General features: G+C 41.4%; 1 protein-coding gene across 1 annotated transcript in view; it reads left to right on the forward strand.

The window, feature by feature from the left end:
• Positions 1–17,102, forward strand: part of DRC11 (dynein regulatory complex subunit 11) — a gene marked incomplete at both ends in the record, with an annotated part of 103,227 nt that overhangs the window by 69,778 nt on the left and 16,347 nt on the right. The window contains 4 exons of the mRNA XM_084289409.1: positions 5,114–5,172; positions 7,864–7,946; positions 10,712–10,819; positions 14,114–14,313. Of these exons, the coding sequence (XP_084145535.1) occupies positions 5,114–5,172; positions 7,864–7,946; positions 10,712–10,819; positions 14,114–14,313 (450 nt within the window). The remainder of the gene's footprint in view (positions 1–5,113; positions 5,173–7,863; positions 7,947–10,711; positions 10,820–14,113; positions 14,314–17,102) is intronic.

Below are 17,102 nucleotides of genomic sequence, written 5' to 3' on the forward strand. Positions count from 1 at the left end.
TGAGGCTTAAGATATGCAGACAAAGTATTGCAACAATCTTCTCTAAGCTGTTCCGCGTAGACACGTTTGGCCACTTCAGATCAGCTGGTTGAAATTCTGCTTCAAAACGTCGTATTGCAGTTTTAAAGCTTTACATCAGTTTTTCTTCAATATAGTGTTGGAATAGTTTTGGGTGGTGAGTTTATTTAACTGTTGTTTTCCCATGTTGTGCCAGTAGCCTGAGAGAATGAGGGAGCGAGAAAAGTAGTACTAATTAAATAATACTAGTTCCCAAAAGGTTTTCTCTGAAAAATAGCAGTTCTATTTTAGGGGTGGGGAATGTATGGAGCTACCCAGTTCAAAACATCTTCCCTGTGCAAAACTATTTGAAAATTCCAGCCAGCCCTGACAAAGGCTTTTTCTAATTAGTATTTACATAAATGTCTCAGTCCATAAACTAGCAGTGCGCACACAGACTTCAGATCTGCGTTATGAAAGTCTGGCCTATGTAACAAGGATAATACGAACTGGAAAAAAATGGAAACAGCTTATTAACTTGTTACTTAGCAATAATCCTTTTTTCCAAGGCTTACATCAGCACATCCTGGGTCCCATACATCCTTCTTCTGAGTTACACAATGTGAAACAGCAATGGTTTTGTATTCTCATCATATCCATGGACACATCTGGAGTGAGATTTCTTCCACCCTTTGCAGAAAGACACCGCAGTAGAACTAGAGCTTTTTGTTGTCAGGGAACAGACACTGCCCAGGAGCACATAGGGTAGATGTCCTCTGCCTTTTCAAGAGCACCTTTGGATAAGTAGCTTTCAACTCGAAAAAAAAAAAAATCTGTTAAGTCCATATTAAAAAAGTCTGCCTGATCTACAGAAATTTGAGCTTCAGAACCTGTTTGGAAGTCCCTTTTTGGGGGAAATTCAACAACAGCATTTTGAAATTAGATTCCAAAAGGGAAAGTATCAGGAAGATAATTGCACCCTCGCAGCCAGCATTTCAGATGGCTCAGCTCATAGATAAAATTTAACAGCTCTGGGCATACCTCTAGGCCACTCCTTATTTCTATGCACTGTACTTCCTAGGCTGAATTTTATCACTGACTCCCAAACCTTCAAATACCACTTAGAAGTGGACACTTAACCCTGTCAAGAGTTACTCTTGCTGCTCCTGAAGATAAAAAGCCCCAACCTCTGTAGAAGAATAAGCTTGGGTGGAAAGGCAAATTGCTCTGCTCGTTATGAATGGGTCTCCAGACCATTAGGCTGATCTGGAAATATCTGAACTAATTAGATTGCACCTGATCTGCAACAAACCATACCACTATCATTTGAGGTAGAGACTCTACCCACATTGGAAGCACTTCACCCTGCCAACTATTAATTGTCATTATTGTCCAGCATTGGCTGGGTAAGGAGTACAAGTTTCCTCCTCATTCATCCAGAGACACACTGTGCTGGGGGCTGACTAGAAAGCTCTCCAGATGACTCCTGATCTGAAGGCAATCAAAGGAGAGGGAATAAATATGCAACAGAAACAAAGGAAAGTGGTTCATCTCAGCTGCCAGTTGCCTCTTTCTTCATGATACACAGTGCCAGCTTGTCTGCCAAACTGTGGATCAGCAGGTTGGGGTTGTAAGCACCCGTGTAAAGGCAGGTTGAGGAAAAATTTGAAGGGAAATATGGCACTGATATCTAGGAAGGCTTAAGGTTCCAGCCAACCTAGAGGAGTGTGTTAGAAAGCACCATGGCTAGTATTTTCAGAAGCAATGGAGTTTTGTAAGAAGTTGGTGGCATTCTTGCACCAGCATGAACTTCTGTAATTGAAATCTTATTCTTTGTGGTTCAACCCTTTCTGTTTACAGCCCAAGCTTCTGATTTGAGTGACTCAACACAATCCAGCAGCTCTACAAATGTTTATTCTACAGATGGATGCCACATACCTAACCACAATACCCAGAAGGTTTAGCAGCTGAAAGCATTTCTCCTGATAACCTGTGGCCAAATATACCATTGCAGGCCTGGTGTCTTTACATTGGCTTTGCACCCAATATAGGAAATTACAGACCAGCTTTACAGATCAGCTTTCTGCAGTTTCTGACCTGGAAATTACATTGAGTGCTTATCAGAATGCTTTTTATCTAGCCTATTGTGTTGCTTTTCCTGCTCTGGTCCCCTAAAGATTTGTCTCTGATCCAACTGTAGGTAAAGCAACCCATTGTAAGTAAACACACCCACACATACACTAAAAGGATGGCCAGAACTCTGGAAAAAAGTGGGGGCATGGGAACCTAAGTAAATTGCTGAAATAGGCATTGCTATCATCTCCACCCAGATTTGGGTATCCATTCTTAATGCAGTCAGGAAGAAGCAAAGCAACCCAGAAGAGATGAACTACAGCAACACATATGGAAGGAGTTTTAACATTCATCTAAAGACTTGATAATAGCAAAGCCACAGTGAATAAGGCCAGAATGCAGGCTGAGTCAGATGTGAAGAAAGGTTGGTTTTGCAGACAGTGATTCATTCATGACCCCTGTTGGATTTTCTGTAGTGATGAAGGGAACACCACCCAAAGCCCTCAGGTAGCTGTGGGAGCTGCAACTTCTCTGGATATTGTGGTTAAATCCAACAGGGATCACAAACCAGAGCCATCTTTGAGCCAGGGCCCAACAGTGAATGGGAACATCTTGGTCTGAGGACTTTTTCCAGTACAAGTATCAGGAGCTGCTCAAGTATCAATAGCCTTGGTATGGCAAGAAAAGACTTAACCAAGAGCAGGTGCTCACACAATGCAGTGTGGACATAGGATGAACACTTCCCACCCACCAGCTCTGAGGGAATATCTTTGCCTCCTGCTTCCCCCAGTGTGGCTGCACTTGCTCAGTCTACCTTCTAAGCATCACATGTGATCCAAGGAAGACACCTGGTAGACTTGGGCACTCACTTCCCTTAAGTGGAGTAATTTCATTATTTTTCCTCACGTTTTCTCATAGCAACCTCTGAGCTACTCAAACTCAAGACATACTGATGAGCCCACCCAGTAAGACGGGATACCACACTGAGCACAGAAGACAGTCTTCTGTCAGCTGCTAACTAATAACTAATGCAGTTCACTACGCAGTGATGTATCAAAGCAGAAAATAACCGTAAATGGATGGCTAACCAGGAATTAGACTGACATCTCAGAGATGGAAACAAGATTTCCATTATAAACGATGAGCATGTTCACATTCATTAAACATTATCATTTTCTAAATAAAAGCAGTTCCCAGTAAGACATTTTGGAGGAAAGCCATTGTCTACAATTCATATTTCCCCTTATCACATCTCAGTGTTTGCCAAATTTCCTGTGAATGCTGATGTAATTAGGAAAACACATTTTTCCCCTGCATAGTACATTTTTATTTTGCTTGAGTTACTTTATTGGTAAAGCTGCCTTGAGGACAATACCAGTTGGCCAATAAATTCAGCATATGTTTAGTGTCTTTACATAGGTAGAAATTAGCTTTTCTTCCCAGTCAGACCCCATGATATACAATTCTGTCTTGTCAGAAGAAAGGCTAAAGAGACAAAGCTAGAGGAACACTGCAGATACACCACTGACAGTCTCAGCATTTCCTCAATTGTTAAAACAGCATGGCATATGCTTTGTTCTTCATCTTTTTCTTTAGAAGAAAACATTTGCACATTTTGAGGAATATTTGCTACCAAGATTACTTATGTAAAGAAACCCAAGGTGTCATTCTGCAGAAATTGAGTTGTTTGCACTATTCTAACCCAAAACTTTACAATATCGTTGTTGTTTTTTTTTTTTTTCCCAGTTAGCTTATCCATATAGCTCTGCATTTAGTTTTCATTTTCATCTAGATTATCTTTATTGCATTGTCAGTAGTTACAGGTGATTGAACCATAGGTTAGACTGCAACTGTCCTTGAAAATTTATAAGTAGTACATTTTTAATATTGCTGACATATTCTAGGAAAAAAATTTCATATGAGTGGCTAGAAGTGTTCTTTCTACAGAATAGCCTCTAGAGCTCTGCAGAAGTATTCATTAAGAAAAAAAAAGAAATGACTATTCCCATGAAAGTTGAACATAAACTTTTGGAAAGAATAAGCTGTCTTGATCAACTAAGCATTTAAGCACATGCCTAAATTTAAGCCATTGAAGAAGTCCCATAGTGCCTAAGTATTACTGTGTAAGTAGATCTGCTGAAGTCATACCAAAGCGCTTTGCGGAACCGAAGTGTGGACACTGGTGTTGGGCACTAACATATGGTGCATAGATTAATGATGCTTTCTCCTCTGTTAATTATCCCTAACCATAGTTATGTTCTGTGAGCTGTAATTAATTGTGAGGCCTGGTGTGACTGATTCACATCTTAATTTTGTTTTCCGTGGTGGTTTTGTTTTTCCCCAGCATGTAAGGAAACCCAAGACAAAATCTTCCCATAGTAGAAGTACGGTGAAAGTATCAAGAGAAGAGCAGGTCATGTTTTTCTGGCCTCTTCAAGCTCCTTCCCCAAGGCATTAGGAAAGTGAAGACAGGATATCTAATGGTTAGGAAGCTAACTGGGGAGTTGGGAGTGTTGATTTCAGGTCTGAGTCCAGCTGTAAGCAGCCTGCATGACCTTAGGAAGGCATCTGCATACATATTTAAACACAACATTAAGCTTAGACTCTGGAGCAACAACTGGGACCCCAACACCCTTTTTTTGAGCAGGCCATACCTGCTCAGCAACAAAGTCAGGCTCCAGAAAAAAAGCATGATAAGTTCTCTTGGGGTGAGTGTGCAGAATCCAGTTCAAGAGCACCTGCTGCAAGGTGTACATGGGGTTCATAGGTTGGACACAGATCCTCAGCTCTGTCAAAGCCAGAGTTGTTTCACCTCTCCCATGCCTTGGGACTTACAAATTACAGTATTTCCTGTGCTTTTATAAGTAGGGGCATGACTTCCTCAACTAAGGGCAGTCAAGGATATGATTTTTCCTTTGGGTTCCTCAGTGATGAGGGGGGCCCACATTCCGACACCAAATATTCTGGCCCTAATGTTGCTTCAGGAGGTTCAGATATAACTGTACAAAGGCCACTAACTCCTGCCTGTTTTTGTGGTCTTCAGAAAAAAAAGACAGCAAGGAAGAAAATATCTGAGCTGGAAGAAGACCTAACTTCTGACAGGTAAAGCTAAGACCCCTTTACCTGAGATTCAGACAACGATAGATTCAGACACTGATAGATTGTGTTGTCTTTGAGCTGACTACCCTGGCAACCCTTTCAGATTTTAACTGCAGAAGGACCATCTCAGCATATAATAACCAGCATCAGAAGCCCCACAATAAGTAAAATCTGCTTAATAATAGATATGAACTTCCACTAGAAGCCTAGATGGCAAATATCTACCATAACCTTGAAGTACAGACACTAAAATTTTTGCATTCCCAAGGAATACCACCACATAGGGTCACAGATAACAGGGTGACAAAACACTGCTTTAATGATGCACAGCACAGACCCTGTTCTGCGGAAGTACACCACTACAGCCAGTCTCCATTAACTTCAGAGAGGTTAATTCCAGATTGTAAAGCTAAGCATATGTAACATTTAGGCAGAATATGGGCCCTATTTGCCTCTTTTTGATCCCAGTGGTGGCAGGTGCAGAGGCACCTGGCAGTTTTGTTTACCAAAATTTTACTGAGATTTTTCCATCTCAGCTGACAACTGATAAGGGAGGCTGCAGACAGGCCCCTGCACTCTATAAATCACCATTCGTGTGTGAGGTAAAGTGCTTATCATATAAATCAGTTATTTATCAATAAGTTCTGGCAGACCTGACAACCTCTTGCATACCCTTGCTCTCTTAAACAACCTTATTTTACTTGGAGGATTTGAGAGGCTTTCTTCTTTTGACAGTACATTTTCAGTGATCTTGTGATGCATTCATTGATAACCCAGCCATTTTTCACCTGTGCACATAATACAGCTACAGAGATGCCATTTGCTGAGACCTGCTGACAGTAGCAATGCAGGCCAGGAGCATCCTGAGCTCCCAAGGGAGCAGGGCTGGAGAACAGCATGAAGACAAACAGCCGCTGCAGGAAGCAGCAGATGGGATTCACCCCCAAATCCATTTGTACAATGCACAGCAAGACCTGGACTAGATCATTTGGGTGCTAGCACTACACAATCAATCTCTTTACCTACTTTACAATGAAAAATCTCTCCAAGCAAATATTTAAAATAAACTTGTCATGGATTATAACAGAGCATGACCTATCATACAAGAATAGTGCCAAAACTTAACAAGTATGTGTATAGTCTGTGTTTTTAAAATTACTCTTGCACATACCTGCTTCTTGTGTGTCAGCTAAACACAACACACAGCCATTTAAGAATGCATGCTCTTTAGTCATTGGCTTTTAATCAGTTTGCGGCATTTGGGGTCCATATTTTGCTCTTCCCTGCTGAGCAGGAAAGGAGGAAGTATTCCAGAAATAGCCAAGAGAAGTTCAGGTTCATCTCAGTTTTGGCACAGTGGAAAGGCACAGGGGCTTTAGTCAGAGGCTGATCACATCACACATACTTGGAGGAGACTCAGGGCATGCATCATTAAACTTACACAGTAAAAATAATGACAGCAAAAGTAGAGTCATGCTCCCAACAGAACTGCCAGGTTAGTCCCATTCTACCTTCTGCTTGTTTTTATGATGCACACTCAACATAAAAATCTTAGAATGAGAGCAAGAGTCAGAGTGGCAAAGTCAATGTTGAAGGTATGTTAAGTTTCATATTTGCTTATTACTATTCCTGTATTAATTGTACCACTAACACTGCATAAACATAAAACTTCCCAGCTCAAGTGGAAAAAAAGCTACAGACCTCAGATTATATATGTGATTTTATTAGCCAGCTGAGAGCTTCTGTTAAATATTTTTATTGTAGCAATACCAAAGTGTCCCAATTAAGATAGGTAGCAGAGAAAAATGCTCAGATATTGAAGGGAGAAGATGTGAAATGTGCACAAATGGTAAAAGGTCTAGAAAGGCTTAGATCAGTGCTGTTTACACTAGCATTATAACAAGACCTACACACAAGCTTATTCATTTTGTGGCATCCTTGAAACAGTATCAGTCCGTGTAACCTAGTGCCAAAGAATGTCACTGAAATTAATATTTGGATAGATCTCCAAAAGAGACTGAGGAGAACATCCACACCAACAGAAAACCAGATACAAATATAAGTGTAATCCTCAGTAACTGAGGAACTATTGCCAATCACTGATAGAAACAGGAAAAAACCTTTCCCCTGAATGAGCTATGCCAGTTTCCACTCTATGTTTTTCTCCCAGTCTTCCTCTTACCATCACACAACCACAGCAGCTGATGGACCACTGGTTGCTCCAGTCAAATCATTCACAGTATGTTCCTGATGAAGCGAGGCTATTGCAAACAGAATAAATTCCCAGAAGAATTAATGAATTACTACTAATTGGAGAGCTAAGTGAATAGGTATAGTAGTGTTAGGATTGCTATTATTGTATAATTTAAAAATAATTTCCCAGTAATTGATATTAATGAATGAGTCTATTACACAAGTCATAACTGATCTTGCATCACCTGGAAATGGGTAATGGAATTGGTGTGAGACAGAGCAATACAGTGTGTGAGTTAGTAAAAGAGTCCTTGACATAACACAGGAAACAGTACTTATTGATTTCATATCAATGGAGCTAATCACCTCAACCTCTGAGCTACAAAATCCATTTATAAATCTGAGGAAGCATAAATAACTCTGAGGCTAGCTCACTTACTGAAGGACTGAGCTTTCATTTACAATTCCCTGGGATTTCTGAGTGATGTTTCTTGTCCGTAGGACCATCGATTCTCTGTACAGGGAACTAGTGGAAGAAGGAGTACTAATAAAACCCAAGACAGTGTATCTCTCCGATTACGTTGGTAAAGTACACCTTTTACAGCTAACATGGTGTTTAATCTGACCAAATCTCAAGCCATTCAAGGTTCACTAACCCCTATTTCCAGTCAAGAATGAGTTCAAGAGTAATTACACTTTCAGGACTTTCCAACATGAATATCTAAAAGCGTGTATGCAAATCAAGTCTGTTTCTTAGGGGTGCTTTGTGCCTTTCACTTCTGCTTCTGAAACCAGGGCCTGTTTGCAGAGCTGGTACTTGGCCCCAAGCACTAGCACCTGGAGGCCTTGAATGTTTCTGGATGTCACAAGCAACTTGGCGGTGTAATAGGACATCCTTTAAGGAGCACTGCTCAGGCACCAAGACACCACAAGTATAATAGACTGGGGGTCATAATTCATCCTGAGTATTTCCAAGAGAGCAGCAAAAATCATGTCCTTACCATCTGCTCATTCAGCAGAGAAAATTCACCCCTTACCTCCAGCTCCCTGAACACCCCTCAGCCTTGAGGCAGTGCTTTGAGGCATGTCTGGGCCTTGATTTGAATGAAATGCATCTCTGCCTCGTTCTGCATTTCAGAAATTGCCCCATTGTTGCCTTCAGCTGCAGGTAACATCAGCCTGGGTTCTCCACAGAGCTATAAAACCCACTTGCAGGCTTCACAGGGGGCCTGCCACCATCTCCAAAAGCATTTGATGGTATGTAGTAAGATCACAGCAACCTCAGTTGTGTCAAGGATCACCATTATTATTTGAATTTGCAGACATCCAGAAGCTACAAAGCCATTGGCTGTTAGTACAGCATGTACGTGAGCCAGAAAAGCTGCATTCTTGCATATCACTTCTAAGTTCCATGTTTATAAACTCTTAGAAGCAACAATTGCTGCCTTTAGGGTCCCTGCCCATTCTGTTGAAGGCTGAATTAATAGGTATTCTATTTTATGCTCATTAAAAAGCATGAAGCACAGTAATGGAAGCTTTTCATTATTTCTTCATTCGCCCAGCCAGTACTGTCTGTCCTTCTCAAGGTCACTTCTGGCCAGACATTCCCTGCTGCAGATGTTTTGAAAGCACATCCTAGCCAGTGGATAATGATTTACAGCTGGTAACATCAAACCTGGAAGTGGGCTGAGATGTCCTTGGGCCACCTTCCCTTGACCCTGAGGTTTGAAGCCCTGGCTCCTCTGCAGCAACACAAGGGCTGCTCCACATTTCATAGGCAACACTCACCTCCCAGCAGCAGAAGATGTTAGGCGTAAAAGTGACGTCCACATCACTCCCTTACCCCCATGACAGGTCCCCTGCGTGTCACAGCACGGGCACTAGCATTCCAGGCAGCAAGAAGCAGCCCAGGCTGCCAACCCGGCTACTCCCCACACCAAAATCAGGCATGCTTAAGCTGCCAGAAGATACAGAAGGTATTTAAAGCTGGTCTGGGTTTTGGACCTGGCTTTTTTAAATATCAAAAGCCTCCTTTTAAAATTACAAAGGGACAGTCAAAGCTTCTAGATAAATAGGTCCTCAACTGCTCTGCTCTTACAGGGCTGGAGCCTAAGGAAGGTCACTCCCTCCCAGTTCCTGGGAAAAGGACAAAGAGTGGAATTGTGCTCCACAGCAAGTAAAAAGCACCAAAATGTCCCTCTCTATGACAAACTGACATCACTGAACTAATTTTCTTGGTGACCTTATCTAAATTAGTCAGAGAATATCCACTGTGATTTATGTTCAGTTGCAATTAAACCCTTTGATGCCTTCTAATTAAATCTGTGAAGATTAATTCCTATCCAGTTCTTTTGATTTCTCCTTAAATAAAAGATAAAACCTGAAATGAATTTTATTCTTCAAAAGGGGAGGGTGCAGTTGTACCAAGGCTCCTCTACTTTTTGCCCCAAATCACAGCTCCACTTCTGCACTTGCCACTGCTGATTTACCTCTTGTTGCAGAGAGCTCTAGTGCTTTCCCTTTTCGTCTCCAATAAAACACTGTATACTATTATTTGCATACTATTATTTTTCACCAATATTCACCATAATGACACATCATTTATGCTAAAAATAGCCACCACGTTGTCACAACAAGTTTTCTTGCTTGTGGCCCATCTTTTTGGCTCTTTGCTTTCTAACACATCTTCTGTACGGACTTTGACAGGTCCAGCAATGTGATTATGGCTCTGTAACAAGAGCTGAGGCAAGATTAGATCGCTTGAGTTCATATCAGTGATTTTCCATTTCCTTGGTGTTTTTTTTTTTTTTTTTGAACAAAAAAGGTGAACTGCAAAGCAAGATCCCCATCAAATTAGGTGAAGCACTTAAATGTCTCACATAGTGAGAAGCTGAGATGTGACGCAGCCCAGGGAAAAGCTTGTTAAAATATCTTTTCCCCTTTTTGAAATCCTTTTGATAGAGTGTGGTTCACTGGGATTCCAGCCCTGCAAAATCCCAAATCTAGAAATCCTTTGCCAGCAGTGTGATTTATGGTGTTACTAATGATTCTTTTCCACAAAGTTTCTTTAAAAGGTTATTTGAGACTGACTGAATGCCTTCCACAATCTGGTTAGCAGGGAAAGTCCAGAGTGTTTAATGTCATTTTCCTTCTTTCAGTTCACCTTTCAGATTTCTTGGGGCCACATTCCACAACGATATTGCCCTGGTCGAGTCCCCGTCCCTTGACAGGGCAGGGTTTGCTGAGAGCACACAGTATTGGTATTCCGTGGTAGTTTTTCATTACCTGAGTTATGCATTTTATAACAATGCAGTGTCACATTTATTAAGCCCATGCTTCCTCCCTACAGGCGAGTACAGCTATCTGGGGACTACACTTCGTCAGGTAGATATAGAGCCGGTGCCCTCTCTTGCAGATGTCAGGCAGCTAATAGCGCTGTATGGGATATTGCCATTAGGTAAGAGCACAGCAAAAATTACTGGAAGGCAGAATATAGTGGTTTTGCTTCCTGTCACTAACATGCATTTTTACTGGCTTTGACAGGGCTTGATTAATCGTAATCTAAAGCATTTTGCAGTATAATTGTTTTTCAATTAAGCGTTCCGAGTGAAGACCGTATCATTTTAATAGTGCATAAAGGAGCTTGCACATGCTATTGTCAGGTATTGCATTTCCATACCATCTCTGCTCGCATGTTAACAGTTTGTGAATGGCAGCACATAAAAGGAAATCACTTGGGAAAGATAATAGCTAAAACAAGCTCCAGTGATCAAAATTAATCAAGTTAAGGGAAGGGCTAAGGTTGCAATTTACCTTTTACAAGCTGGCTAATGTTACTCAGCACTAAACAATGCAATCATTTAAAGAATTAGTCTGAATACATTTTGGACATCAGAGAGAACACTTAAATGCCCTTGCAGTTTTAATGCCAGACTTAAGCAACATCTAACAACGCTGTGCTGGGTTGTTTGCTTTTAACATAAAACCTACCCCCATATTTTACTTGGGAATGGCATTAAGCCAAGCTCTACTGATTGCAAGAAGTGCCTGTCTCAAGGGCCTCTACTTGCACTTCACTAGCATCATTTTCCATTTGTGATTTGATTTTGAGGGAGATTTTAACTAGGCATATCCTCCCCCAGGCTGTGTCACTTTCTGCTCATCACCTCTACAGGGGAAAACAACTAACATTCCTTGCCTCCCCTTCTGGGGAATGCATCAAGTGACAGAGCCTTCTCCCCAGACACACGCGCTCTCCAAAAAGAAGTGCTCAGGTTGTTCAGGACACACTCTGGGGCTCTCCTCAGGTATTCCCACATGAAGAGCCAGGTTATCAAACGTGATGCTAGCAACACCAGTGAAGTTCTTTCCATCCCAAGCCTTCTTTTGGTTTGGGGTAAGCCCTCAGGGACTGGCCATAAGCTTCACCACGATCAGTTGCAAGATTCAGCAGTTATCCCTTTCTGCACTGATTCAGTGTGGTATTTCACCTATCTGATAACTCCAAGGTTATGTTTAACACCGTCTAATCTAATGAAATCAAGCCCCAAGACACTCCCCAAGGCAGGAGGAATGAGCCCTTAAGTTTCGCACTATTAAATTAGCAAAAAAAAAAATAAATAAATAAGGAGAGGAGACCCTGGACTAGTGAGAGCGTATTTGCAATAGCAATTTGAAAAATGCCTTGAGGGGAAAAAAAAAAAAAGTGCCTGAGCCAAAACAAAATCACAGGAATGGTTTCACCTTTAGGACAATACATTATGAATGGCATTTTACTTAATTAGTCTCAAAATTAGTTAATTATATGATTGTGTATGTGTAGAAGTAAAAGTTTCCTCAATTTTAACCTGATGTCAAGGAAAGTCCCAGCTTAAATGGCATTGAGAAAATTATAAGCAGCTGAAAGTAGAAATAATTGTAAAAGATACTTCATCTTAAGCCACAGAGGAGTCTGCTGCACACCTCATAATAAATCTATGTTTTGTACCAATCTATTACAATTATACAACCAAATATTAATAAAGGCTGTGCGGCTGACAACTTCACTACATCCTGCACAGTGCTGAAATAATGGCATTCATCTCAGCTCTCAGTTCATTGCCATTTATTTGGAACATTAAGCCATTAGGGCACAGACACACAGCCCAATTGATTTATTGTTAAATACTGCTCTTACCTAGCTGCCCCCTTATTCCCATCCCCTTCTTTAAAGTTCTTAAAGTTGAGAGTTCCTCCTTACCTTCACATACGTGGGGGACTTTTCCAGGCTAATCTCCCTCAGAAACACACCAACGCCTTTGGAGCTAGTTTCTCCCACTAATCCCATACTTTGGGAGACATCAAAAGCCTTCAGAAGTGGATGCACACACACCATTTCAAAACTGACTTTATAACAATCACCACTACCAACAGGATTATTATTTACTTTTTTTTTTTTTTAACACCAAGACAGTGATTTTGCTGTGGTGTGGGTATGGATGAAGCATCTCATATTTCCTGCGTGCTTCCACCTCTGGAGTTTCACCGGAGCTTTACTATAACAGTGCTGTAAAGTACCTAAATGATACTATGGCAGCACTGCAGGGAAGACAAGGTACCACCATCAACCACCTAAATCGCTCTCTATGTCTGTTTTCACAACACAGATTTCCACTAGGCTTTCCCAGGTGATGGAGCAGATTTCTTACAGCCCAGAATGAATTTACCTGGAGCAGCTATTGAAACAGATTTCAAAATGCTGAGCACTCACTGCTGGCAGAGCAAGTAAAGTGTAGCAGTCCTGGCATTTGCTCACCCAAATAAAATTAAGGGAACAGGAAAAGATCCTCTTTCTCCCAGCAGATATATTTTACCTGCTCTGCCACGTGCAGCTGCCATACTCCAGCTGGAGAATAGCATTTGCTCCTCTGCAGATGAGCTGACACCACACAGCAGCAGTGCTTAGAAAAGATATCAGCAGTGAAGGATTTTGGAGTAGAGCTAGCCTAAGTGACAAATGGTCAGTCTTCAATACTCACTGAACAGTAACAGCATTTAAGAGGAAAAATGTCCAAAAATGGAGGCGCAGACAGAAGGCAGAGGAGAGAAAGTAAAATACATGGTAACATCTGGTTTCAAAATCACTGACAAATGCAGCCGTAATAGATAGTCCCATTAGTTTGTTTTCTCTAAAACTGGGGGAGCTGGAAAGTGTCGTTTCAGACAGCAGGAAGGAATTCTGCTAGTACTATGTGCAGCAGGAATCTGTGCCCAAGGCCAATAGCAGAAAGTGAAGACTTGCTCTGACAACAAATGCCAAGCATAAAGCCACAGGTACATCTGATTATATGTCTGTCTGACAGCTGATGGAGTTCGGTAACAACTGCGGTGTAACTGAAAGCAAGTGTCCCCGTGCAGAGCACCAGGCTTGTCTGTACACATCCACATACAGCAGTGTCATTTCAGCACTCTTAACTCAGAAATCTGCCAGTGAAGTAGCGTTCTTTTAACCCACATAGATTTAGAGCTAACTTTTGCCTATCCAAAGGTACAAGTAGGGATGGCTGGGTTTTGCTGCAAGCAGGGATGTTAGCTGAAGGGGCCACAGTTATCGTTATACACAAGTTCACTCCAGAGCACTTGTGCTACATTAATGAAACAATGAATTCGCATTATAAAATATTTACTGTGAATAAAAAAAAGTAGAACCATTCCATTGCCTTTATGGCAGACTTAAATGAAAGCAATAATAGTGCCATATGACTTTTTACAGGTTCCCAAACAGTTCATGAGAAGGCTCCTTTGGTGAAAGCCTTATTACTGGCTGGACCTGCTGGTGTTGGAAAGAAAATGCTGGTCGATGCCATCTGTACAGAAACAGGAGCCAACCTCTTCAATTTATCTGCTTCCAACATCGCTGGGAAATATCCAGGCAAGAGTGGCCTGCAAATGATGCTTCACATGGTTCTCAAGGTACCATTTTGTGTACTTCCCTGCAAAGTTGTTGCAGTTCATCACTTCTTTTATAGCACAAATAGGAAATTGTATGATAGTTCCTTCATACCAAACTCTGGTTTCAGCAGGTACACCACTCATATAGGATCCAAAGGGGTCCCAACCCAAATTTTAAACTGTCTTCTTGTTTTCAAGTCTTCAAAACCACTTGCTGACAGCCAGTGTGTGTGCCACTGTAGAGGATGTAATGCCCCTTGAGAAATTGCATATAGTAGCCATATTTTTCACATTAACATTTATGCAAGCTGTGTGTTGCCTCAAATATGAAAAGCATCGTAGATAAAGAAAATTCTGTTCTCTGTTTATATGCACATCAGTCAGGAATGCTTGCCATGCAGCATTTAATCAAATACTAGACTAAGGGTGGTCAAAAGTTTCCTCTGGGACTATCGCTGCAAAACAGCTCTCCCCTGTACTGTACTGCTCTGTTTACCTATCAGCAAGCTTCTCAGAAGAGGGAATCTTAGTTCAGGATTACATTAGCAGAAATGTATGAGAAGTCTGGAAATGAAAGAAGGCATATGAGCTGTGAAAAACATATCCCAAATCCTCATCAGAAAGGGAGACACTATCCTGGCAGGATTTCTTCCACATTCTAAGTCCTCAGCATTTCTGCTAAGGAAGGAAGCTGGTAAACATTTCCAGAAGAAATACTCTTAAAAAGAAAAAACACAGTGCATACACTAGAAAAAGCCAAATGCAATATTTTTCCAGTGCCAGAGGCCTACTAAAAGGCTGTATTCAAATTGGCTTTCCCAGGGATTTATCAGCTGTATTTTATTAAGTCTAGTATTATAGCAGGTTCTCTGACAGGTGTCTCCATCTCCAGAAAAGACAGGTTTCTCAGTTAAAAGTAAAGCAATCCCCAAGGACCCCAATTTCTTCCTGGTCAGAGTAGTGCCTAAGGAAAAGCTGTGATCATGGCCCTTTGATAACACTGGATCTAGCACTCCCTGTCACAAGCTAGTGCCATCAGACTGAACTAATACTCCCTCCCCTCCCTCCATTTCACCCTTCTCCACTCAGTTTCTGTGCCCTCATCAACAGCAAAGCACATGTCTGGCTGCAGGCACAGCACACACACCATCCTTTCCATCATCCAGTCCCTGCTGGAGCACAAGGCATTTAAACACAGGAGAAAGAATGGCAGTCTTTTTCACTCCTAAAAGGTTCCAGATGAAGATATTAAGGTGTGTTTTTTATAGTCATCTACACATAATATACATTAGCTGGAACATATATAATATATATATGCATACATGTTTGTATACATGTGTATAATCATAGAGATAGATGCTTAAAAACCCTCATTTTTTTTTCCAGATTACACAAGATCAAATGTTACCATTATCCAACACCTCCTCCAAAATTAGTGAGAAGCAATCCAAGCTTACATATACTTTTCTACTGTAGTTCCTGCAAAAGTAGCAATGACAGTTCAGGGCACCTGCATAATGTACTAGGATAGAAGTTGCTCAGAGTCAATCACAAGGAATAAAGGCTGTCCAGGCACTTGCTTATCAAAAGGTGACTCATTCCAGCTGCAACAGCAGTACTGCTCCACACTCCACTCCCTTAATAACAGAGCAAATAGCACAGCATAGTCTCTTCCCAAGGAATGCTTGTCTTTGTGCTCTTTTCTCTGCAAGCTCATTTTGGCATAGCACCTGTCTTAGCATCATTCACATCAGCTACATTTTGTTTCCATTCTTGATTCCTTTGGTTGTTTGACCTCTCCCTGCCACCTTCTGTCCACATGGACATGTCACTAATTTGTCCCATCTGTTGATTATGCTCAGAGCCAGACTAGAAACAATCTTCCATCTACACAGCTAGCACTCTCAGGCTGCCACCACTCAAGTTACAGCCCCTCTTCACCTGGTTTTGAAGATGCTAAGTGTCATTTTCCTTGTCTTTGGGAAACTCAAGTCCCTACCGAGGCCACCTACTCCTCTTGTTTTACAATCAGTTGCTGTTTCTTTATAGTATGCAGTAATCCCATCCAGTTTGATAGTCCTGCACCTGGGACAGAATAACTTCATGCAGCAGTTTGGTCAAGTTATTTCTTGACTAATGAGCTGAAACTCTTTGAGAGATCTCCATCCTACCTGTCATCTCAGTCAACTACCAAGTCAGCTCCCACCTTTGATTTGGTCTACGATACCAGTTGCCATGGCTCAGAGCTGCTTATGCTGTGCCCTTCATGTCCTGGAGCCATATCCCCACAAACATCCACCTTCCTTCAAGTTTTTTCTGTGCAGCAACAGCTGAAAGTTATCTGGCAACAGTCAGAGCACTGACACACTAAGTATGCCATCACACTGAGCAGTACTGTCATAATAATCCTTATTCTCCTACTGCTCTGTGGCCATCTATTATGCTTCCAGTAGTGCTCAGAATCCACCTTTTACAGCTGCTAGCACCATCAAGTCCTGTGCTCTAAAGCAGTACAGAAACTGGATTATACTCTTAGACATCGTTTTCTTAATCAGTTTTGATTAACTGAGAATATCAAGCAAGAAGGAAAAGGAAACCTTTATATTCTTATTTGCAGGTGTCCACTGTTACCCGAGCTACAGCAAATGCAAGACAAACACATATTGCAATTTCTTTGACATTAGAAACATGAAATACTTTCCTGCAAAAAGCTATTTTCACCCATGGTGAAAATATCAGGTATACATACTTGCTTTATTGTAAGACTACAATAGAGTGGTATGTACAGCATACGAGCCATGAAAGCAAAT

Source organism: Netta rufina (genome assembly GCF_964035555.1).
Source record: "Netta rufina genome assembly, chromosome: 6".
Taxonomy (NCBI): domain Eukaryota; kingdom Metazoa; phylum Chordata; class Aves; order Anseriformes; family Anatidae; genus Netta; species Netta rufina.